This window comes from Odontesthes bonariensis, chromosome 17 (assembly GCF_027942865.1).
Source record: "Odontesthes bonariensis isolate fOdoBon6 chromosome 17, fOdoBon6.hap1, whole genome shotgun sequence".
Lineage (NCBI taxonomy): Eukaryota > Metazoa > Chordata > Actinopteri > Atheriniformes > Atherinopsidae > Odontesthes > Odontesthes bonariensis.
The window spans coordinates 18418191-18444462 of NC_134522.1; the positions used below are offsets into that span (position 1 = coordinate 18418191).

At 41.7% G+C, this 26272-nt stretch overlaps 1 protein-coding gene across 1 annotated transcript in view; it reads right to left on the bottom strand.

Moving 5' to 3' along the window:
- spred1 (sprouty related EVH1 domain containing 1) overlaps window positions 1-18306 on the bottom strand; it is a 34856-nt gene extending 16550 nt beyond the window's left edge. The window contains exons 1-2 of the mRNA XM_075447691.1: window positions 17599-18306; window positions 3310-3586 (exon numbers count right to left, since the gene is read on the bottom strand). Of these exons, the coding sequence (XP_075303806.1) occupies window positions 3310-3586; window positions 17599-17642 (321 nt within the window). The 5' untranslated portion in view covers window positions 17643-18306. The remainder of the gene's footprint in view (window positions 1-3309; window positions 3587-17598) is intronic.
- Window positions 18307-26272: the final 7966 nt, after the last annotated feature.

Below are 26272 nucleotides of genomic sequence, written 5' to 3' on the forward strand. Positions count from 1 at the left end.
ATTAAAAGAGACAGAAAGGGAACACAGGCAAAACATGTTAAAGGAGGAGAGGGACAAAGACACACGGAGGTGAGACATGCAGAGTAGTGAAAACATTGTGTGAGAGTACAAAATAAATAAAAAATTGGGGAAGACAGATGGAGACTATTTAATTGCTAACAAGAAACCAGGTGGTGAGAAAAAAAAAAGGGCTACTGTGTGCTGTTCTATGTATATACACCGCCTTTGCTTTCAGAATTGCTAGTCATTTCAAAACAAGGGATAAAAGGGTATGTCATCTTAATCAACAGTATAATACAGTTGTTTTTATTTTAAAAACACAAGAAGAAAAGAAAGTCACCGCTACATAAAAATGCACCATTAAAAAAATAGTGTACGCATTATTGTTTGTGAGGCAAGATGCATTGGGAGGTACTGGTTCAAAAAGATACACATTCAGCCCCCTTTACTGAGACTGAAAGCTAATAAAGCACATTTTACTGACCAATTTAAGTCAAAATAATCTCATGACAAGGCTAACGATAGAAATAAACCGTATTGAGACCTGTGCCGCAAGGAAAAGCTATTTAGAGGAAGCCTGTGCAACACCACATTCACAGCTTTATCAATCAGAGGGAGTTGAACACTGCCAGCAACAGAAAGTGAGGTGGAGTGGCAGAGAGCTTAGCCAATGATTTGTCATAATCCGAAAGCCAGTATGGTAAGTAATCACCAACCAATTAGATCTGTAGTCTTAAGAGTCAGAGAATCGGAGTGAGAGAAAGAAAGACGGAGAGGAGGGAGGGAGCAAGGAGGAGAGTGATTGGTAGCTATATGGAGAGCCAGCTGAGTCATCACCAGCACACTGTGTGCCGCATCACTGCGCTTATAGACAGAACCCCTCCACCTTTTTTTTCTTCCGTCTCCTATCTATGTGGCTCCACCTCCATTTCCTGTTCTTTGACTACACACTATTCTTTTCTGAATTCATCTCATACTGTTTATGTCTCTTATCGCCCAACTTCTGCCCGCCAGAACTGAGACTTTTGCTTCTGAAATAAATAAATCTCTGATCCACAACGTTCCGTTTAGGAATGGATTTTATTTTCCTTTGATTATACAGTTTTGGTTTCGTTTACCCATTCTGTCAATTTATGGCTGGACCTATACATCAAAAATGATTCCCTTTAGAAAAACCAAAACAGTATATACCCAACACTTGGTAGACCATGTTCATTTCCTGCATTTTAGACATAACAAACACCCTCTCAAGCATTCAAGAAGCTCTTCCTTTGCCCTATATTCATCTCTCAGTATCTTCCATACAACATAATTATAGTCTTTCATTTACTTATGAGATCAACATACTGATGTTCTGGTTCAAAAAACACAAATACTGTGGTAACCAGCGTTAACGTTGCCGCTTTGTTTTCTAACATCACATTCTGGTGTGGTTTTGATTGTAGTTGGTGTTTTCTTGAAATCCACACTCTGCCTTTTCTTCAGATGCCCTCAGACTGTCGGTAGCGCTGCGGCTGACGCCAACACCCTGGCACTGGGTGGCATCTCGACAGACCTACATATGGTTGGGTGTTTGTTGTGGTGGCTGGGGACTCCGGCGGTGATAGGGGTGTTTCACCACATCCCAGAACAGTTGCCGGTGTCTCTGAACCATGTCTGTGCCATGTCTGAATAACAGCATTCCCGTCACACCCTTTTCCTGTGCCACACACACGCTTGGATAGCAACGCACAAAACACAAACATGCCGTAAATACAAAACACACATAAAATGAGTTCAGCCAAAGAAGATTAAAAAAAATAAAAGAAGAAAGAAGATGATTTAGATGCCTCTGTAACAAGCTTCTAAAGACCGCTCGTCGGGAATCACCGCATTTTATTCATCATGGAGGCCATTTCTCCCGTCTAGCACACAAACAGATTTACACACTGTTGACCACAGGCGGAAGATTACCAAAGCACATCTAGGAATGTTTGTGAGCTTTACTGGAACGACTCCAGAAGCCAAACAGAAAATCAGCGCTATTGTTGGTTGCGTGAAGAGACAGACTAAACACGCCATTTGCAGGTTTAATTATCTTGTGCGTAAGTATGACACGCTGCATCAGATGACAGGTGTAAAGAATAAACAATTCAATATATCAGTGTTTAGATTGATCTCCAAACATGTCACTTTGTGGTGAATCTAAAGAAAAAAATAAATAAACACACCCTTTATTGCTGCGAAGACCACTGTGATGACTAATAATAACAATGATTTAATAATTCACATCTCTTTAGGCTTTCTAAGTTGCACGTGTGACATGTTCACAGCAAAGGACAGTCATGCAATGTCATTGCAAATGTGCCAATGTCATAGTCATAGAAGTACTAAATGGAAGGAAACCATTTTTTTGTATGAAATTTGTAAGTTTCAACTATTTGTAAATGCTTATGCATCTACAACTATGATTATTCGATATGGTTAAAATTATGAAATTAGTCCCGTCATTTGTACAAGGCCTACGAATAGAAACCTACAACAAATGTTAACTGGTTAGATTAAATAGGCCAACAAAGTTAATTAGCTAGTGATTATTGTCAGCAAATGCAGGTCCAACTGTGTCGATATATAGCAAAATATATTTTAAGCAGAGAGAGGATATAAAGTAAGTGTTTTTAATTCTCACACACACACACACACACACACACATCAGTAGAAGAACTGCCGTGTAAGGTGCAGCCCTACCATTCGGAGTAACTTGGGGATCAGTGTCTCACCCTGGGACGCAGTTTTTTCTTATTCTTTTGTTGTATGCTCAAAAAAGCAGGGCCATAATTTGCTGTCTTAATTCAATGACGCAAATGGTCGTAAGGAGAAAGAGAAGTTGCGTCTAAAAAGGTAGACAAATCCATGTGCACTTAAAAAAAAAAAAAGCATTAGTGTGAATCTTAAGCCCATATTTCCATCTCTTTTTTCCACATTCACTTCTTGAGTAATTTGCCCTTCTCCCTGATGATGTCATCATGCATCACAGCATCACGCAGTTTGCTCCTATTTTCAGACACCTGCGCCATGGAGGAAAGCCAAAAAACCCACTTCCTGTGTGTGTGAGTAAGAGGGAGAGAGGAGGGGAGTCTGGGAAAGCGAGGGTCATGGTGATCTCATTCAAGAAACCAGACCATTTCTCCTTTGTACAGATGAATGTGCATTAAAAGGAATGTCTGAATAGAAAATCTAAATATGTCAACTAGCTAGTACAATCTTTATTAGCAGTATGAACTTATGCAGTGTAACAAAATCAGATTAGATGGCTTGAGGTTCTCTTACCAGTTTGTCTTTGAGCCTTTCACCCTTGATGTGGAACTCCACAGTGGTGGGACTGGGACTAGGACTGGGGCTGGGGCTGGGGCTAGGACTGGGGCTACAAGGGCTGAGGTTGCTGCCACTTCCTCCACTGCCTCGACTGTGGGTGCTGCCGCTGTCCTCCGCCCGGCTGACCTTATAGACAGTGACACAGCTAAGGCCTCCACCCCCTAGGGGAAGCCACCCACCGCTGGAGTCATCCCGAGTCATGACCACTGCTCTCACACGCGCATAACTGTCACTGAAGAAGAGGATGGGAGGAGGGGTGGGGGGGTAAAGAAAAACAATGCGGTTAGTTAACAAAAAAATACAGCGCCACAAGAACGTTTTAAAATTTTCTATCAGAAATATTTTCTTTGATTATTCCACCTGCACTACAAAAGCATTATCACAACTACAAAGCCTCAGCCTACATGAAATATCAGCCCACATAGCACAGCTGAACCACAATATGAGCAGTAGAGCTGTCCCGAATGCCATGTTTGGCATTTCAAAGCTCTGAACCCAAAAATCCCATAGCATTCTAATACAGATTTGAATGTTGACTACCATAGCAACAGTTGAAGATTCACAGATTCACATTCGCATCTAGGTCAGCCCTAACGAACGAGGTGTAACACAGTGCTTACAGGGAACAAAAAGCGTAGAAATAAAGGTATCAAACTGTACATACAAGCAAAAAGAGGATACAAAGAGATGAGATGGATCTAAAACAGCTTTGACGTATTATCAATAGGAACATTTAACACAGTTTAACAGATGCCATGTAAAACGAGAATCTGATAGAAAAACCCAGAGAAGGAAAAAAATAAAACAACATGTGAAAAAAATCTGGGGAGTGGGAAAAAAACTATTTCAGATAACCTGCCAAAAATCTGCGACAAAACTAAAAATGTAATTGAAGACAAATACTTTACTTTTCATTGAAAAGGTTGAATAATTAGTGTTGCCAAACAATCTAAATACAACTTGTCCAAATATATGAATAGAAGATGAAAGGAACATTAAGATTAGTACATATTTATTGGTACGTGCAGTACATCCCTCGTATATATGATATCACAACAGATCAGTATGTTCACGAGCATGTTTAACCCCAGCCAGAGGGTGAGTGACCATGTGGTCAAGTTCAGGCTCCGGCCACTGCTGATTTCCAACCTTTCCCCCCTAAAGCAGGTGGTTTTAAACAAGATGGCACATGACAGGGGCTCAGGCTCTCAATGCCCTCTATCCTTTGAATCACAGGGTAAACACTCTAAGACAGCCACTTAGATAATCTAAGTGAAGGAAAACACTATCAGTAAAAATGCAAAAATGTGTTTTGAAGCATGAAGGGAACAGAGGTGGATAACTCACTGTATTAAATAAAAGCTACGTTTAATGGCTGACATGACAGTTTTTCCCTCTCAAACGTACATCAGAAAGGCATTCGAGAATATAGTAATAAAGAGATTATAGCTAGAGTTTGATCAGCTCAGAGACATCATTTATACCATATATACAGAAAGCAGTTGTATTTTTGAAACAAGTAAAGTCCAAATGCAAAAGAACAGCACTATATACAACTTTTATTGAACATTAAAGAGAATAGAAGTTTCCCCATTTTATTGTGCAGGTTTAGGATACAATCATAGTGTTAGCTCAACCAAAATCAGACTTTTAAAACATCTGTAAACATGAAACATCTTACTCAGACAAAGTAAGCCGAGCCGAGCAGATGCAGATGGGTCTTGAATCACTCTTGCATGTACTGTATATGCTCCACTAAACTCAAAAGGTGTAGGAAGTTCCACGTGCACCCCAAAGTTCTATCTCTTAGCATCTTTTTTTTGTAACAGCAAAACGCCCAATAAAGGTGCTCCAATTCACATTTTCTCCCGTTTCTTGTCATGTCTGAAATTGTGACTGAGAAGCAGCCCATTAAGACTCATTTCCAGACTGTCACTCTGCTCTAATAAAAGCCCTTTTTTTTAGAACTGCAGCATCATGTAACTAAAATCCCCATTGCCATATTTAGTCTATCCTTGCATGTACAATTAACGAGCGAGAAGAATCTCTTGAATGCTTTTTCCAGACAGTCCACAGCGTTGCACAAACTTTGATCAATAAATGGATTCCCCTCCATTCCCGGGCATGTTTACTGCAACAAGAACTGTGGTCCAATCAAAAGGCCAGGCTGAACTTTTACCATAGCTCGAGTCAACGGTTTGTGTAAGCTGCACAGAGGTGGATGTCATTTGTCCAAGATGGCAAGTATTGGTGAAATGCAGGTTTGACCTCAATGTCTAAGCCTACTATAGTTGAACAGAGGCATTGTTTGTGTTTATTAACATTTTGCCCCAGAGTTATTGATCTGAGTAATTCAAATCTGTAGCAGAAGGAGGTGCTGTGCACTTTACCCTTCAGAAGATTGACAGGTATGTGACTCTCTGTACTCTGTAACTTATCCAAACAAATTGTACACCATGTGGCCTCTTAACTCATGGTGAAGATCTTGAAATGATAGCAAGCATGTGTGTGGACGTGTCCACATCGCTGTGCTCACGACATGTACTATTATGCAGGTCATGTATATAGCCTACATTTTGACGGCACAGATGCACATACATGTGAGCGTGAACAGCCAGTCAGCAGTCAATCAATTTAATCAATCAGTGCATTTCTAAAACCGATGCATCATTTTTAAAATGTGAAGCCAAATCTAAAACTAGAAAAACACTTGTGTGCCACAAAGGACAAGAAGTCATAACTAAAACTGCTACTGGCAGGATCACAGTTAACAAACCGCCACATAATGCCAGTTTGTCAGTACTGATTGTGAAAGGGTACATCATTTTACGGATTTTATACACACCGTAAATCCAATTATCTATCAGGGGAACAAAATTATAAACCAAGTCGTCCGCCACTACACTTTTCTCCCCGTTCACCTCACCCGGAGTCAGATGTTCCCCTGATTAGGTAACACTGCATCGGGCCACCGGAAATGACAAAGGTTAAGGTGTGCTGAGGGCAGCGTTTTGCACAGACTGCTGGTCACATATTACAGACAGGAAAAGATCAGAGAGCTTAAAGAAAAGAGCTCAAGAATGTGACGGCCGGATGTCTTTCTGCGAGTCGCTCTGGTGAGGTTAACCGATAACGGTGACGTCGTAGTGTGTAAGATGTTTGAAAAGCAAGTCTTCTCAAGCTGTGGCCAAATCTGAAGCAGTGACTAAGGGAGCCAATAAAACTAAAATACAATGCATAAAATTATTAACTTGTAGCTCTTATTGCCTCCTCTTAGTCAATAAGGCTGACCCTTGGTCTCCTACCTTCCACACCCTTGGCAAGCCTCAGTATACAAGTTCTTGGTTAGTAATTAATCTGAGAGTCAGTGGGCATTAAATCTGAAGCTTTCTTCTTTTTTTTTTTTTTTGAAAGCTCCTGGCAGCCTGTGAAGTTGCCAGAAGTTCCCTAAAATAATTGAAAAGTGTGACAGTTGGGACTCCTTTTTTTTTATAAAAACCGAACATTTAGCACAGGCCATGTCTGTTTAGAGTGCATTTCAGTGCATTTGCATTAATAAAAATCTAGAAATCTGTTCTTATGAATTGCTGGCATTATTCACCCCACTTTCCACTCTTCCTCTTAATCATTGGAGAACATATTCACTGTATTGCACCATTTCAAGCCTTCTTTACACTAAGATTTAAAGCCACAAATGGTCAAGATCTGAGGAAAATCGGCAGTCACAATCGTGTGTGGACGCCACAAAAACATGATTTGTGACACTCGCAGATGCCCCAGTCCATGATCAAATAGCCTGCATGTTCAATATTATCCAGGAGTCAGAGGAGGAGGAGTGTTAAGGCTCTAGCATGGTTGCTGCGTCTGCTCGCGCGAGCGGTGTTGATGACGTCACAAGTTCGTGCCCGCCATAGGACCCTATATAGTGGCGCAAGTCGTTGCGCGCCAGTAGTTGCAATTTTCTCCGTCACAGAGGTGGCGCTGCTACGTGAAGGTTACCGCTATTCTACAACCACGAAAGTGGAGAAGAAAACAATGCCGCTGTCAAGAGCAAGAATACTGTAATTAATGATACTGCTGCAGTTTTCGGATCATTTTAATTTTTTAATTCAGTTAATAGAGGTGAAGGTTTGAAGCCCCCGGCATCAACAGAGTCTCTGCCCTCTTCTTTGCCTTCACGTATCTGTCCCGTAGCTTCTTCCACACATTCTTACAGAACTCTCCCTCTTTCCCCAAAGTTCTGCCCATCTCTGTGCACCAGTTTGGGGAGTTTACGTGCTCCCTGTGCTGTTTCACTGCAGTTTCGTACAGCTGCCTGTACAAACGCACCTCCTCACTGAGCCTGGTCTCACATCGGTCCATCCGGTTCGTTGTGCTCGGCGCCGCCAAGTTACAAAAATCGACTGGTGCACGACAACGCGCTGCGCCGTCTTTTCAAGGGAAGCGCCAGGCCTGAAACGTCATTTTGACGTCACGGTCCACCACCGCCGTGACAGACGCGGCAACCATGCTACCGCCTTTAAGCTACAGCCAAAGCGATTGCAAAAAGATATAGTCAGGGATAGGACGGTCCCATGGAAAAGGAAAATAAGAAACAAACCACACTGTAAATCTCCTGAATCCGCAGCTCATGTGAGCTTAAGAGTAAGCTGAAGCCAACTGTGTTGCTCTTCGGTCACAACTTTAATAAAGTCAACTTTCACACCGTTGTCGTCTGACCAAAAACAGAATTGTTTTCAATGATAAAAGCCTCAAAAACACCAACTTCACTGTACATAACAGGAGGAACGTTGTCTGGTGGACACAATAGTGATGAGCAGCTGAAAACCCAATTCCCTCAGAGGTTGGTAGAGACCACAAGCTGATCAAAAAGAAAAGAGCATCAAAGGGCAAACAAAAAAACACAACTTGCTCCTTGGCTGCTGGGTGTTTTAATAAGGAAATACTTGATACAGAAAAATCTAAAGAAAATAGATATGATAAAGAGATGGACATTGTAATTATGTGGTAGCTGATATTCCAGTTCACCTTTACAGATATACCACAACTTAAAATACACAAGTTTTTACTTGTGAGTCTCATCTCTGCTACTAGCCTACTGCTTCACATTAAAGCGATGTAATCAGTGCATTTTCTTTTTTTTCCTTTTGCGAACTTTTGAGGTAGCCAATAACAATACACCATGCTGTACGTAGATATCGAAGAGCTGCGCACACTTCTATCCATTTCAAGGTGATGCAAAGCCAGCTGTCCGCATTTGCAAAAAGCCAATCAGCGTTCAGAATGGACAACTACGGGAAACTTTCACTTTCTGTTTGTCTTTTTACTTTTAGAATTCCCAGGATGTTATCAAATATGAAGCAGTGATTTTGACCCCAACTTAATGATGCTGTTGATACAAAAATAGAAGAATTTTTCTGCATATAAATGAGTATCAAGATTTAAAAAAAACAAATTATTTACAATTATTACAATTGTCATTTCTCTCTAAAATGTGCTGCCAAAGGCTTATTTGACAGTTGTGGGCCATGGGAGACTGACTAAACGATACATACACAAACAACTTCCTCTCTGCAAACAAACATAAAAACATCCTCTTTGGTGACAACTTATGACAGTAGTGTCACGAAGAAACACCACAAGAACTCCAGCCACACCAGAAAATGTGCTTTTGAGCAGTGGAGCAAGCAGTGAAAGAGGGAACCGCTGCTGCCGTTAAACCCCTTCCTGGACCCCAATAAAGGATGCGGGTGATGGGTGCAGAAGGGGCTGTCAGTCAGACAGGGGTCCCTGGGGTGAACAGAAGGCAGGCGGTGGTGTCGCTCAGCCATGATCAGGGCACAATGACCAGGGCCTGACCCTTCAGGCCTACCATCACACACATGCCAGCAATCATGACACTCGCAGGGGGGGGTGCAAAGGACTTAAGAGGAAGTTAAGTGACGAATATATAAATATGTTACTTTTAACTATCCCTTAACCTACTAAAAAAACTAAAATACACCAAAAACCAGCAAAGAACAGAGGGGCTCTTTTCATTCCATTTCTGTCTTAAATCAGAGACCTTTTTTAAGATATACTGTGGCCAAAAAGAGATATTTCAGTGTGATCTGAACGCACACATACACACATGCGTTCAGTTCAGAGTGGGATGGTGGAGACAAAGGCCTGCCTCCACGCCTCTTGCTGGGAGCACACAGTCGAGTGGACACACAATTGCGAGCGGAAGCTGATCAGCTGGCCTTGGCATGCAAGAGAGATGGGGGTGGGTTGGTGTGTTTTTTTGGGGGGGGTTGAGGAGAAAGAAAGGAGTCCCCAATTCCGAATTATTCCAAGTTATTCTGCTGGATGACTGACTTCATTTCCGACCAAAGCAGGAGAAAAAGACAGAAGGAGGGGTGAGAGTGCAGCGGAGGACAGTGGGGGGAGGCGGCTGTGGATGGGAGCAAGGTGAGAATACATTTATAAAAAAAGAAATAAATATCAAATTTCAATTTAAGAATAACACCCATCTGAAGAAAGAGATCTTCTATCAAAATGTGTATGGATTTTTAGAGAATGTAGATAATAGGCCTATAACATAATAAATTTTAATCATAAAAGGTCAAAATCAAACGCACTGTAATTTGTGTACAATTTGGAACACGAATTGTAGACAAAGAAGAGTATTGTATGGTTGTAATATTTATACAATCTGTACCTTTGTACACTGTGCAATTTGTCAAAGTGAGCACAGATCTTTAAATATGGAGTATGTGGTTTGAGTGGATAAAAGAATCTGTGAATATGTATTAAACTTTAATATGATTTGGTAAAGGAAACTACAAAAGCGTGAAAACGTGTATGTAAGTGCAAAATAAAACCTAGTAAGTTTTTTTTATGTCTGTTTGGAAATAAACAAATAAGAATAAAAGACATAACATGACATAATAAAACTGCACTGACTTCGACAGAATGGGTAAGCATTTACAAATATTTGTACTGAAGAGAAGAGAAGAAGAGAAGAGAACATGTGCAGACCAAGCAGCCATAGGCCTCGGGGCTGGTTGCTCCAGTGTGTGGTGGAGAAGGGGGATCCTGGGACAACCATTTCCTAAGTGGACAAAGTGGCCGTTTGTCTGCTGCTCTGGGCCATGGCTCACTGGGTTCCAGCATGCAATCATGCTTTGCTCCTGTCTCAGCCTTGGGCTTTCCACCCCAAAGGGGAGTGGTGGAGAGGAGTGCGGAGGGCGGAGGGCGAAGGGGGCAGCAGCAGGAGGAGAGGGAAAAGAGAAAGGATGTAGCCTGAGCCCTGGTTGCTCGCCAAGTCACCCTCCCTTTCCTCCACTCTGTCTCCCCCTTCTATCCAGCCCCTCCCCGGCTGCCTCTCTGTATACAATGGCCGCTTCTCTGCTGAAATTTCACGTTATTGGATCCCGGGCCTGGAGTTTTGTCCTCCCACAATGTCCAGGCAGCGGAGCATGCTGCAAGGGAGACACACTCTGCAAGCTAAAAGCTGGAAAACCATTCCTCCTTTCATTAGCATCTGAAAAGGAAAGAATAGTCCCCCTTCCATCACCTCTTTTTCTCCTTCCTCCATCACCCCTTTTCCACCCCATCTCTCCCCTGTATCAAAACCAGTAGAAGGCTGTCAAGCTTGGTCAATCTCCACTTGGATCCTAGGACTTTTGAGGGGGGGAATCATTAAAATGTCATTGGAGAAAATAAACACAAGCTACTTATCCCAAGCCGATTCTATAGATTATCCTCCAAAAGGAAAGCAATCACGAGTAAAGTAGGTGGAACATGGAAGATGGCGAGAAAAGCTACTTTGAGTGTGACTCATACTCTTTGCTTACTAGTATAGGACCATCCACAACGGCAGTTATATTAGACAAAATGTGATATTTGTTCATATCAATAAACACCTTTCGCCTTATCTGAAATATAGTACTGTAAGTCTCAATGTATTCACTGTAGATTCATTTGCCCAAAGCTGTACATTCTAGTAGATATAAATAACAGTTTAGAAATGTAACCAACCAAATCATTTCACTCCAAAACAAAGACCGGTAACTTAAACATGGCCGGTGGCAACTTAGATGTTGAAGCTGTAAGAGGACAAAGCAGTGCAAGTTCTTTCACTGCGACTATGCCTCACTGAAGAAATAACATGGAATCTGGGACTCGGCCATCGATTCCAGCAGTGCATCTAATCTAAATGGTGCAAACAAGCTAGCCAATTAGCCACAGTTCAAATCCCCTAAATAACCGGGGGCAAACTCAAGGGCAAAAACATACCCAAAACAAACACCAACATGGCCTACCATGGATGCAGTGCAAATTACGACATATGGTCAGAGCATAATACCCTTTAAAAGGGACTGTCTGTTAGCCATTAATAAAACAGAGATAATTATGGGACAAAGAGAAACACCAAGCCAGCATCACGAGCCTTCTTACATGTGCTACAGTGAAAACTAATACGCTGGCTATAGAAAGAGAAGTGAAAGAGAAATTTGCCCTATCTCCTCTCAACACCTCAGGCTGCTGGTGAGTCATCTCCCTCTCAAGAACATTCAGCTTAGCTACCAACTGACTCAGGAAAAGGAGAAAAAAAAAAAAAACTGAATAAACCTACTCTGCTGCTGCACGACACAGAGGATCTCAACTTCAAATGTAATACTGTCCTTCGACAAAAATAGTATGACAACAATTTTTCTGGGTTTAGCCACATCTGGTGGTATCTGTTGCAACGTTTCCTGGGCTTAATTTTCCTGTAGTCTGAATGAAAAGTAGACCTAACAAGGACATGAATGTCAGAAATGTTCACTAAGATGACATTTCTAACACTAGTTTTCAAACCAACCCCTCCATTACTGGATTGGGCCTGCAACCCCAACACCAGTGTTCTATGTGCCGCTGAGCTGTTGTACGATAAATCAAAAGAACCCCATATGTGTATCAAATGCCAAAAAACTATTCTCAAACATCAATCAGAGCCACATACTGAGATGATCTTAATTTGAACCACAAGCATTTGGAAAATTAAAACCTTACGCTTGCCATTACAAAAAGAGCAACCACGAAATTCGACTGCTGCGGCATCTCTGGTCTGCTTTGATGTAAGAGTAGTCCCCAAGGACCTGGCCGAGTAGCTGTGGGAGAAAACCATCAATACATCTCAGGAGCTACTTAGGAACAATAAACCGCCAAACCAAGATGATGGCCCACGGATGTTAAGAGAAACTTCTATGACAAGTTGTAAACTATCACTGAATGCCAAGTTGACATGGATACCATAACATCATCAGCAGCATAAATGTCAAACGCCAAACTATTAGACCATCTTGAAAAGGAATTAAACTCTCGTTCAAGTAGCTCTACGCTGAACCAGTCTCTTGGAATTTGAGGAATCAAGAAACTCGTTTACCAACCAATAAAGGCCCCTTTCAAGTACTAAATATAGGCACTGGAGAGGACAAAATGTGATCAGAAGTTTACAAAAGCAGATAAAAATACATGTCCTAACAGCCCTCTAATTTTGATCATTTTTTAAATCATCACTTATTAAGTCATTTAGTGTTACGTTTGCCTAAATTCACTCATCTGGGATTCGGCCGTATCTTTCCCAGAAGCATATACACCCGCCAAATGTTTCCAGAGAAATAAACACACAAGTGTGTGTGTGTGTACGCGCACACACAGAGAAACACACACAGAAACCCCTTCCTGTTTTCAAAGAGTTTGGAAACTCAATCAAAGACACAAGGTTTAGGATTTACATCTGTGCCCTTTAATGTCTGTGGCCTCACAGGAAAGAACCATCTTAGCACAGCTGCACCAAAGAGCTTCCAACAAGGCCCAGCCTTCATGCTCCCGCATGTAGCACGACTGAAAACAATATCCACAATTCAGATACTTAGTGCTAAAAGCACTTCTTAGAGGCATTACGATATGGTCTGTGAACATCAGAGGCCCTCCTTGATAAAGAAATACAGACAAGCCCTGCCATGTGGGTGCTATGTAGAGACAAACACACACACACACACACACACACACACACACACACACACACACACACACACACACACACACACACACACACACACACACACACACACACACACACACACACACACACACAAAAGAAAAGAAAAGAAGAAAATTAGCTCGTCTACTGTTGACTAAACAGTCCACATACACAGCTTACCTCAAGATCAAGACTTTGTATTAAAAATAGAGAAATTGGTTTGAAATACACTGCTGGCATTTACACAAGTTTATGTATGCTCCTAAAATACTTGGAGAGGAAATGAAAATCATGAGAGAGAAGTGGCTCAGGGTTTAAAATACACATAATCCAAACCCCAATCTGGCCATGGGAATTGAAGAGTCCTCCACTACACACGACCTGTTTCAGTGTGCTAGCCTGTCGAAATGAAATACATCCCAACACCTTCAGAGAATAATTATCCTTAATGACACACAATCAAATAGTTTCTAAGCAAGTAAACACTGGAACATTGATTTAGTCTACATTGAAAAATAAAATAAAAATTTCCAGAATACACAAAACTTAACTGTAAGTAATTAAAGGTAGGGTAGGAGATCCTGGATTTTGAGTCCAGCGAAGCTGCATTTTGAAAATACACAGGTAAAAAGTCCCAACCCTTTTCTTCACTTTCCCCTCGAAGGCACGCCTCTAGAGTACATGAACGTGCACGAGCAAGAAGGTGCACGAGCACGAAGGTGCACGAGCGCTGTTCTGACAACAAGCATCGATCGCTGCTGTATTTAGTATTTAGTATATGATAACTATACGTTTAATAATGCTAGGTGCTAGCCAAGCTGGCTCTAGTTTTGCTTCCTGCCAAGCTTCTGGACGCGTAATTCGTTCACGGAGCATGGTACGCGCACAGGGGGGGGGGGGGGGGAGGGAGGAGCAGATTGCAGTTTGATAGACGGCATCAGTATCCAATCATTGTGAACGGTCCGTTCAGTATGATTGGATAGTGTTTTTCCTAGATTGTACGTTCTAGAGGCCACTAAAACTTTTCATATTAATGTCAAAACTTTTAATTAATTGGTTGCAATGGGGATGTGAAGAGTATTTCAAGCAATATGTAAAAAAATGTTCCAGAAAAAGATCCCCTACCCCACCTTTAAGTTGAATTTTCCACAAAAATGCTGTTAAAAGTGGCCTTACTTATATTCATCAAATGACACATTTCATTAGGCCCTGTAAACTACTGCCACAACAACAAACACTTCCGCAAAAGAATACAGAAGCAAAACCAAAGACGTGTTCAGCTCCTCAGGAGTTTGTCAGGGATGTGCCTGTAGCTTAGAGTCTGGCAGCTAGAAAGGCTAAAGGTTTGCGGAGGTCACATCCAACAACTGGCAGTAACCCCAAATAATGCCGTCTATAAAAAGGTCCAGGAAATTATTTAGCTTAACGTAAGGGCCACAGGATATAGGCAATTACAAAGGCCATAAAGCACCAGCTCTAACAGCTGAAGGAGCCATCTCCCCTTGTCGTTTCAGGACATGATGGGGGTTGTTTGTGAGGAATGTTTGGAAAGCTCAGCAACAGGAATGGCAGTGCTAAACAGGCCACAGGTGATAAGATCGAGACACCCACATTGGCAGATAAGAAGCTGACTTGTCAAATCAATCACAAAGATAGAATGAGGACATAGAAAAAGGGAATCACAGAGCCTGACTGGCAAAGGACAACACCACAATACGAAAGGAATCAAGAAAACAATGAGGCCAGACATGCTCAATGAAGTATAAAGGCAACTGAGATTCACTGTGCAATTTTTACTAAATCAGTCTGTAGGCCCAGATTAGCTGAAATCTACATTAACATATGATATTCATAAAGTGGGGGATAATGAGGATTTTTTTTTCTTCTTATCCCTGTGCTTTTGTTCTCTTAAGAAAAAAACGTGGCTTGTTAATCAAAAAACGTCATTTAGCAGTGGGTTGTCACATCAAACAGCAAAGCACGCATTGACCATGCACAAAGTGTCTGTACTGTACACAGATAAAATATATAAAGTACACTGCACTTCCACGCACTACCGTCCAAGTAGAGAGAGGCATTTCCGAGAAGCGCGACACTCGCAGACGCAGCTTGGACAGACTTTCATAACATCTCCCATTTTCCCCAGCATTGCCATTGCCCCGTGTGCAATATTCTCCTCAGCCTCGCATCACACCGCTCTCCCCACACCGCTCTCCCCACACCAACACACATGCCAGACAAGACGCAAACCAAAATCTCACAAGGTTTTATGTGCGTTCCTGTCATTTCAGCCTTGTGAACACCACTGCAGCAAGGCCAAGTAGCATGTTCTCAGCCGAGGGTGTGCTCTATGTACACCACCTTGGCTTACCACCTATCATTCAGACAAAACCACTTCAGGGCTATCTCTCCACAAATCTTGTGGAAATTTTCAAACTAAACGTAGAAATGAAGGCTAAAGGAGTATAAAAAGGGTTATTTTCCCCTTCCATAATTATATTTGTGAATGGTTAGATAATCAGTATAAACATTGCGCACAATGTTTGTATGTGCTATTAAAAAAGCTGATTCTCACCCCCCCCATTTAAAAAAAAAAAGGTTTTATTTTTTTGCCCCACCCCTCAACAGGTGAACACATTTTCGAAAAACGTAAAAGATGTCTGCTCAGATCGGAGGCTCTACCCTTCCTGCCAGCACCACACACAGAGGTTTATTACACAACTTACAACACAAATTAAATCAGGATGGATTCCCCCTTTAATAACACATATGTGAGAGGTTATGTGTGATCTATGTGTAGACATATGTCTAATCCGTTTGACCTGACTCAATATGAGAAAAAAAACAAAGAAAAAAATAAACAAGTGTCTGACATGTGTTACATAAGAAAACACAAGTATCCTTCAAGGACAAAATCTCATGCATTAAATCAGTCAACCTCACAAAAGCCAGATAGATGGAGAAAGGGGGGGCATGGGTGTGTTTCTAACATCACGCCATGACACTGTAAATGGCTGAAAAGGGGCATATGACTTCCTCTGTGACAGGCACATTATCGCAGAAAAATCCACGGATACGGGGAAGAACCTTCGCTTACATTGACATACTAAAAGTTTGCGCAGCGAAGTGCAGCGTTTTAAGGAAAATGTGACCGTTGTGTGGTCGTCGGTGCAATGCGAAACAGTGTACAGTGCTGTGAATGGGCAGGCAGGTACTTTATGAATGGAGGGGATCATGTGACCGCAGCACCTCCCGAAGCAGATATTTCTCACTGACTGTCAACAAGCGCTCACAGGGGAATCAGACCATTAAAACAAAGCCAAAATGCGACGAGAAATGGGCGCGACGTGCATTAAAGCACGACACGCACAGATTACCATTCATGTCCGCGGGTTGTCAGGATTAGGGCGTGAATGCGATGTCGTTTTCGTGGGTTTTTATGAATGGGGATTGTGATATGTAAATGAGTGCGATTGAGAAAAAAAAAATGGGATGTTCGGCTTTTCATTGTCGCAAATAAGCACGGAGAGCTTTCGCCGAAGAAAGGCTGGATGAAAACACATCCGTGAGCGGCACGATTTTAGTCGATGGTTATGTGTCGAAATCATGGCGGACAGCCGCTACACACGGATATAGAATGTAACGCTGTCTGATCATGATGTACGGAACCGGCGTGGATTCAAAATACGTTTAAGATGGATTATTGCTGTCTCCTCTGAGTGATCACCCCCCCACCCCTAACTGCCTTATAACTGTCGATACGCGCAATAATATATATCAGGGGCTTATAATTCCCCACCTAACTGAATCCCACATAAGCAAACATCACTACACCTAAAATACTGCGGCCTAATATGATTCTCCCAGTATTTATGTTAGTTTAGCTCTATCATAAGATTCAAAACAGTAAGGATGAGATTGTTATTGTCTTATTATCACTATCATTATGGATTTGTCCCATTGCCTGACAGGTATTGTTCCTATTTATCCCGTAAGGTAACCCCTTTCTTTGAGCTTACAAACAAACCCGAAGACAACCTTTTATCGCTGATATCGGCCAAGTAAGATGAAATACCAGCGGAGCCCAGTTAAAAATGTCACTGGGAACTGTGGTAGTGCAACATGCAAAAGTGTGTGCTAGTAACTAAAAATATGTGAGCGCTCGTTGCTGAACTGCATCTCATACATGTTAATAGTGAACATGTGTGTAAATGTGTACAGACAGTACTCACTCGTTGTTTGGATTTGTTGAATCTTCACTCATTTTCTTCCTCATGGGGATCCAAATCCTAGCAATAGCATCGACGACGCAGTGACGGCGGGATAAAATGCCACAAAAATCACCATTTTTCCTTCACAAGCAGAAATGACCCCTATTTAGGATAATAAGTAAACGATGTACAAAAAGGGGGCATGCCTAACCAAGCGTCCCCGTGAACACCAAGCGAGCCTAGCCTAGCTTTGCTGGCTGGGACTAAAGTTAAATCGCGAGGAGGAATGACAATCGTTGATTCATTTTATCCTCCCTGGAAGTAAAATCCGACCAAAATAACCGAGCCAACGGCATCATCCTCGTTAACAAACACAAATCCTCGCTTTGGAGAAAAAAAATGCGAATAGATCCTCAGAAAATGCAGAAATTGTTGTAGACAGTAACGTTTGGCAGGTTATTTATGGCTGACTGTCGAGCATCCATTCGCCAACTTCAGGTCCAGGACAACACTTGAAAAAGCTCTGTGCAGCGTTGCTCCGTCAACGTGTCCGAGTAATTTGCAGTAAAGGCATCCAAAGAGGGGAGGGGGTGAGGCTTAAAATGCTTTCAGTATTAATAGTGATGTGTTAAGTAAAAGCATCTAGGCATGAAATTTCCTTGAGAAGCTGCTGGACATCTGCTTTAATCGAACTCCATTTTCAACTCGGGGGGGAATGAAACATCGGAAAACTGGGCGGATGTGTCGACCCTCGCTTGAGAAAATCAGATCCTTCCGCGACGTATTGAAAACATATTACTTTCGCCAAAAAATATGCACACCCAGCACTGAAATTATTTGACCTGCTTGAAGAGTAAGGAATGCCGCGATATACCACGTTCCTGCGTGCCCGTGCGCGTTGAATTATGAACGTTTCTTTCCAAAGTTAACCTAAAGTAGTCCCCGCACTTCCCAAAAGAAGTTTCCCTTCAATCACGCATTGATACTAGAGGGAAGCGTCTGTGTGATAGCACGCGACGTAGAAAATAATCTGGAGGAAGGACTCAGGCTGACACAGACGCTCAGCCATTAACAATTTTTTGCCCCTTTCTTTCATGAAACGAATTTATCATGATCGACGGCACCCGGCCCACTTTTTGAAATCCTGATGCAGAATCGTGTGGAAGCGCTGTAAATGTACACAAGCGAGACTGCCACAGCACGTGGAATTACATCAGACCCCCTTCACGATTAATGCAACCAAAGCCAAGTTGTTATTTCTATCTCATTTGTTGTGTATTAATCATGCAGAAATAATGCTTACAGGCACAGTTTTGCGTCAGAGTGCAAAGTGAAAGAACAACACTTCAGAAATTTTGCATATTTTCTTTAAAACATCTTATTAATCAGAGAGAGTGGAGTCACTTATTAGTAGTAGGCCTACAGTTGGCTGTGATGGTAATTTTTTTATTCTTTTTTTCTTTTAAAGACATGGAGTATTCTGTATTCCATGAAGAGGGGTTTTGAGTTCTCACTAGCAAATTTGTTTTGGGCACAATAACACTTTCAAGTAGTTCTAGCAGCATAGCATAAACTGTCCCACCTGTCACCCCAAGCTTTTTTTCGAGCACAAAATAAAACTATCGCTGGAAGTTACGAGGAAACCTTATTTGCAAATGTGTTAAAAGCCTTCCAGAGTGAATCGGTAGCTTGGTTGCATAAGACTTAAATGCTATTGGATTTCTGTGCGATGTGGAAAGGCAAGAGATCAGGCTAAATGATTCTGCCTGTTGTCATAGCAACAGCATGTTGTGTGAGAAGTTTCTTTGTATTTCTATGGCTTTCATACAGCTTGTGCCACAGACTTATGTTGAAGCCATATAGAACTCCCTTCTATGTCGCTGTATATAGACACAACCTTAACATATTGGCACATATTAAGGACTTCCTTATGAGTTTGATCAGGTATTCTGTCTGAGCTGTGTGCTTCTTTGCAGTTGGTTGCCCAAGAGCAAAGGTGAATCGTCTCTTGAGGTTGTTTTCCTACCAAAAATACTGATGTCAGCCTGATATGAATGTTGCATGCACTTATTTACTCAAAAAAATCTGTATTTCCATGAAGGCTCACGTTGGGTAATCAAGATACAGAAGACTGACTGTCTCTTACAAACCGTGGTCACTTTCTTTCACTTCTTCCTTTTTGAAATTGGGTTAGCATTTACATTGATCAAGCTTGCAAGCCCAAATAAAGTGTCCCTTGTTTGAAATAGAGCAGAAAAAAAAGCAATGACCATGAACTTTCCCACTTGCATGCCTTTATCCTTTAGAGTATTTTGAGTTCAGGAAGTCAGCATGCTTTCTCATCTCACAGATGCAGATGACCCGCGTGCATTTCCTGTGTTTTTCACACAGTTAACACCACACAATGTAGTGCACTTAAACAAGGCAACAGGATGTTTGGCTTATGAAGGCATCCCTTCACTTAACTCCCAAGTGCAATCAAAGTCACAATTCTCCTTAAGGTTGTAAACAAGCCAACATTCCATCACCAAACAAGCAACTGCAGGAAAAGGGATGCACTTAGCTTAACACAAACCTCATTCAGAGCAGAACTTTATTTGACTTTTAAAGAGGACGGTTGGAATTATTTCCTGATTTTAGTTTGATGTGACCTGTGTTTTGTTTAGTTTCAGTGGTCATAAAGCACTGATGCAAATTTTGCAACGGGACAGAATTTAAATTTGCAACCCTGTCAAAATGATATAGTAAGATATTATGAAAATGGCATTACAAACCAGGGGGAATCGCTCTGATTTGGAGCCTCAAAAAGGGTTTGAATGGTGAGATGATCAATAACTGAAGGTATTCTATTTAAAAAAAAAATCTATTGGGTTATCCCTCAAGAGAACGTGAGGAACAACCATCTGGAATGACAAAAAAAAGGGTAAATGGATAAGTTATGACTCTATACATAGAGGAACATATCCTTTCTAAATGTAATCAGCAACACATATGGTTACTCTGTTGGGGTGTCCTAAATGAAATGACTTAAACATTCATCAGTAATTATTTGTCAAAGCTGAGCAAAAAGGTCAAACAACTTCTGTTTGTCTACTCTGTATACTTTTCAATTGGACTGGATTGTTTGGGTAATGTAAAAGAAAAAAAGAAGAAAAAGAGATGAGAAGCTTGTGCTGGGTTTACGTCTGAGGTCAACAAGACTTTCCATATCCATATGTTGAATCAGGTCTGAATGACTTAAGTGCTCAAATACTTTTTCTGGAGATTCATTCTATAACTACCATTAGATGACCTCAAAACACAGGTGATATGATCAACACCCAGCCGCATACGCAGTCTCTGATCACAAGAGAGAAGAAGTGAAGCACTTTCTTTGTACAGTAACTATAGAAAGGAAATACAGTGTCTGTGTATTGTCTGCAGGGACCCCAGGGCATCTGCAAAGAATGACTCAAAATAGCTGATGACAGCTCTTGGCAAATAGCCTAATCAGAGTATCATTTACCCAAAACTGCATTTCTCGTAAGCTACTTTTAACTGCAACTTAAGTTGTTGTGTGAACTCTGGTTCTCAGAATAGTAAAATGTTGTTTCTCTGAAAATGAAAATATAAAAATATTGATAGTTTCGAGAGAGCAACCTCCCAAGTTATACCTAGATTAGACCCAATTGGACGACAACCGTGGAGTCCTAGCAATCTTGGCCAAGAGGTGTGGCTTAAACAAGAGGTGCTGATTTTTGAAGACCTGGCAGCTGAATACAACAATGCATACCTATGATTAGTGTGGGCCAAGCCTCGGAAGCCTGCAGCTTTTAGGGAGGCTAATTGCAGGGTGGTGAGTAGAAAAGGTGTAGTGGTTAGAGGGGAAGGAAGTGTGAGGGCCTTCAGGCACGTTTGATGTGCAGTGAAGCAGCTTTCATTCTCTGACTTTCTGACTGTCTGTATGCATATGATTGCGTAATTGTTCCTTGGTAATACTTTTAAAGTTTCTTATCGAAGTTGCTGGAGGGGATTTTCTTTTTCGGGTTATTGTTTCAAGAATATCTTGGGAGTGAGATGGACATGGATAAGTAGATGAGCAAACTGTGTCAAGCTTAAAGAGCTGGTCTTGTGACCATGCATGCACAAGGATGCTGGTTCAGATGGAAGTTCATTACGGCGTCAAATGAAAGTAATGCATCTCTGGAGTAGTCTGAGATCTGCACATTGCTGGAGAGAATGTGTTACAGTAAATCATATGATCTTTTCATGCTCAAAATGAGCAGAAACAAAAGTGTACATTGCATTGTTTGTTTCACACATATGTTAAACAGCTACTTGGATGCTATAGATTAAATATCTTAAGGCTACTTCATTTTAAATTCTCTATGAGGTTTAGAACCTACCTTGGTTACATTTATTTCTCCGAACCTGCTGTGCAATAAATTTGAATGAGTTGCTAATGTCTGAACTACAAAAATAGGAAACTGAATTAGTTTCAGCCACAGTTGGCTTTTTCAGTGCTCGAGACTCAGTTACTTCCCATTGTTTGTGTGTTGTGCGTGGGCTTGATTGAAACCTGATCTAGCTGGGGAAGCTGTGTTTAGGGTGAGGTGGACAGGCCTTTGTTACTGCCTGAGGGGTGTTTATTTGGGCGGCTTCAGTTGGCTTCTCTGTAATCATCATCCAGCCCCACAGGATAGAAGGGATTAATGAATATGTTGGAGGGGAAGTAACAGATGACTGTTTACCATTCTCATGGGGATGAGAAGGGGACAGCATGAGAGACAGGAGAAGGAGACGTTTGGAGAGTGTGCATGTGCATGTGCATGCGTGTGTTTATGTACAGCGTTTAAGATTAAAGGTAGCCTAAAAGGCAGATTTTCTCTACTCTAATGAAAAGGAATAGTGGAAGTTTTTAAAAGAAAATATATATATAAATATAACGCTACTACAAGTAAGTAGTTAACATAGTTTTTTGTTATATATGGAAAGAGCTTAACTGTCCCTGGGAGGGGTTCATTAAGGAGAACTTGATACCAGATTCCAATTCTTCAATGAACAAAAGTAGACACACCATTGAGTCGACCTACGGTTAGAGTTCGACCTGGCCATGTAAGTGGACAACTGTCATGGTCGACATAGATACATGCATAAATAGATAGCATGCATGACACTGCAACACTGTGGACTATGGGAGAAAACAGTCAAAAAACCCTCAAAACAGGAAACTGTTTTAATGAGAGCCGATGCGCTCTGATGCATTGTGAAGCTGCTCAGCGATAGACAGAATCTATGCAAAGTATTTTTTTGAAAGTTTCAAATGGTTTCCATGGAGAGCTTCCTACATGGATTGCCGGCTCAGTGGTGCATTAGCAGAAACAGTTTTCCATGTTTCCCCCACAAGATACCCGGATGTTCAGAACGCTTCGGTAGTTTGGGTCATGTGGAATAGGTGCATAGTGTTTTCATCAGCTGAGCCAGTACGGGTTATCCACAAGACCTCCATTTTTCTAATCCAACTGGACTCCAAGTAAATGAATTATACAAATGTTTTCTGACAAACTCGATCAAATTCTCGAATAAAACACATTTGCAGTAAGATTTTTGTTCATGATCAGGACTGAAAATGAAAACTCAGTCTCATTCATTTAAAAGACCTGCAAAGAGTAGGCAAATTAGTATGCTGACATAAAAAGTGACACGTTTTCTATTTCCCGTTGGGTTTTGTCTTCAGCGTTGTTCATTAAGGCCCTGAACTTTTCCTTGTTCTGTAACTTCACACCAAACGTACATACAGCTGCAAAGGTTCTAAAACAGTGGCTGGAAATAAATGCTGTGTATACTTCTTCTCCAATACTTCTTCAATAGCATTACTCTCCAAGAAAGGCTTTTTACAAAGGTGAAATCATTTCTGAGGAACTTGATTCTGACTGATCCCTGTAGTGGAAATCACTAAGTTCCTCTAAAGCTTTCAAAACCTTCCATCCATCCATCCATCCATTATCTATACCGCTGAATCCGTCGATCGGGTCGCGGGCGGGCTGGAGCCTATCCCAGCAGTCAATGGGCGAGAGGCGGGGTACACCCTGGACAGGCCGCCAGTCCATCGCAGGGCCACATAGAGACAAACGAGACAAACAACCATGCACGCTCACACTCACTCCTAAGGACAATTTAGAGATGCCAATCAACCTAACATGCATGATTTTTTGGACAGTGGGAGGAAGCCGGAGTGCTTTCAAAACCTTTGGTTTGTAAAAAGGCATGGTTTTGCTACAAAGCTAGATGACTGCTTACAGTGAATTTATATTACCGTGTATCATCTAACTCTCGTCAAAGAAGCTTATTTCTAAACTGTAACAGACCTATACCTCAAAAATGCAGAGAGTGGAAAGAATGTTTTCACTGGAAAAACAAATAATCACTGTTCAATCATTGTTCAATGATTGAACAATGATTGTTTATGACTGTAATGTTACCACATGACTGAAAAGCTCTTTGAAAAGTCTATAAGGGGTGACATAAATTAATTTTTAAAAAGGATGTCAATTAAAGAATTGATTGAGTAATCTAATCAGAGTGGATTTCATTCAAATTGTTGTGATATCATCTGTTTCACAAATGTTCCTTCACAAAAAAAATCTACTCATAAACGCAGACACACGTACGCCACACATTTTGCTATATAACAATAACCCCCCCCCCCCCCCCCCCCAACCAGCATCCCAACCCTACTCAGCTGTCTAGCCCCCATCCTCATCCCTCCTTTTCTCCCTTATGGCCTACTCCACTTAATCTTCCCGCTCATCTGGGAACCACCAGCACCCCTCCATAAAGAGATGTATTGTGCCCAGATTATTTGATTGTTTTCAGATGTTGGAGCATTCCTACACAAAAGGGGAAGGACAGGGTTTGTCCAAAAGCCCTAGGACACACAGGGAGGAAGAGGGAGGGGGCAAGAAGGGAGCGGACACATGAGTCAGGAAGTGACCCCTGCAACGCCAGATTACAAACAATGTGCTCTCTCAACTTCTGCAGTCCTCGCTGTGGAACATACCACTTCTGTGAGAGCTAAAGGGGTGGCTCTTAAAGGAGGAGGGAAGCATGGTTTCAGTTCTCTCTGTTGCCTTAATGCTGCATCCATTCAGTGAGTGGCAGAGGGAGTAGGTGGGGTGGAGGTGGTGAGGCCAGGAAGGCACTTCACTGATGAAAAGTCACCACATGGAAATGGATGAGAAGTGGACTGATGGGGGTTTTGGTGGGGTGCTGTGTGAGAGATGGGCGGGAATTGGCTTGCAACCAGTAGACTTGAACCAGGATGTAAAGAGGGAAGAAAGGGAGGGGGCTGAAGGATGAGACACAGGAAAGGAGATGGGTAATGTAAGAATGGGGGAAGTAAGCGTAACGTTGAGGGAGGAATGACAAAGATTAACAGACTGATTCAAGCTTTGTCAAGCAACAGAGTAAAAAGACAGAGAAGAAGCATGTAATCAATAACCTTTTTTCTGTCTGATGGAGACATATTTCGAAGGGAAGCCGCCTGTTAACACTGAATAGAGCTTTTGTTGTGTGATTATTTTACTTGTTATATTAGTCCTCAGACTCTCACGCTAAACATCAACAGAGGAGTTCCATTTCCTCTCATCTATCTATGTATAAGCAACATTTTTACCCATTTAGCTTTTCAAACCTCACCCTATAGAACAGGTGATTCTTTTTATACTCATCTTGTCGACATTGAGTTTGTTCATTAAAAGACAACCTGCATTTTGTATTATTTTTTTTTGGTCAAGTGTATAGAGATTAGAACCAAGGCAAATCTTTGAAAAATGAAAGAAAGGACCCATATGGTCACACATGCACACACACACACACACACACATACACACACTCTCCACCCCCGTCTGCACTGTCATGAGTGACTCACCGTGCATCGCAGCACCGTACGAACTTCAAAAAGAGACTGGCTGTACATTCACAGTGTATTCAACCCCTGCTCTTTAAATAGCTCAGCCTCCTCCATACATAAAAAAAAGCATGCATTAAAAATGATTGAAACATACAAGAATTAAAGAGGCAGGGATCATGTTTTCACATAATCTGTTGAAAAACAACCACACAACACTGATGATGCTGGTTTTATTTTAAAGCTTACATGAGCAAGGTAGCACATATATGAATATATGGGATGCGTGGGATACCATGCATGCGTGCGCCTACACATGATGTATTTGTGAATAAGCCTAGATGTGAGTTGTTTAACTGTGCAGTTTGTCTAAATGGGAACATGTATGTGTAGTCTGGAATGCACCTGGCCTGATAGGCAGGCAGAGGAATGCTGAATACTGTCTCTCGCCCAGGGAGGTTGGGCTGGAATGTGGCCCAGGCCCTAATTCTTCTCTTCACTGCACAGCTCTGGAGAGCTGCAGGTTCACACGCACACATGGATGCACATCCAGTCCTAAAGCCTGCTTTTGCTCACAGCCAAGGTTCCACGTGCACATGTGTATTTATGTGCCTACAGTAGGAGTGAGTGTTGGAGGGGGGGTGTAAATCTGCTTTCCTGCTTTGCCGTAACTGCGTCTGTGTATCTGCACACGCAAGTGCTTGAATTAACAAACTTCTCTAGAGTGCAACCTGAGAGCAATTCATTTTTTCTCTCTCGCAGGAACTGTGTAATTTTCATTGCTTCACGCATTGTTATTAAGTTGTT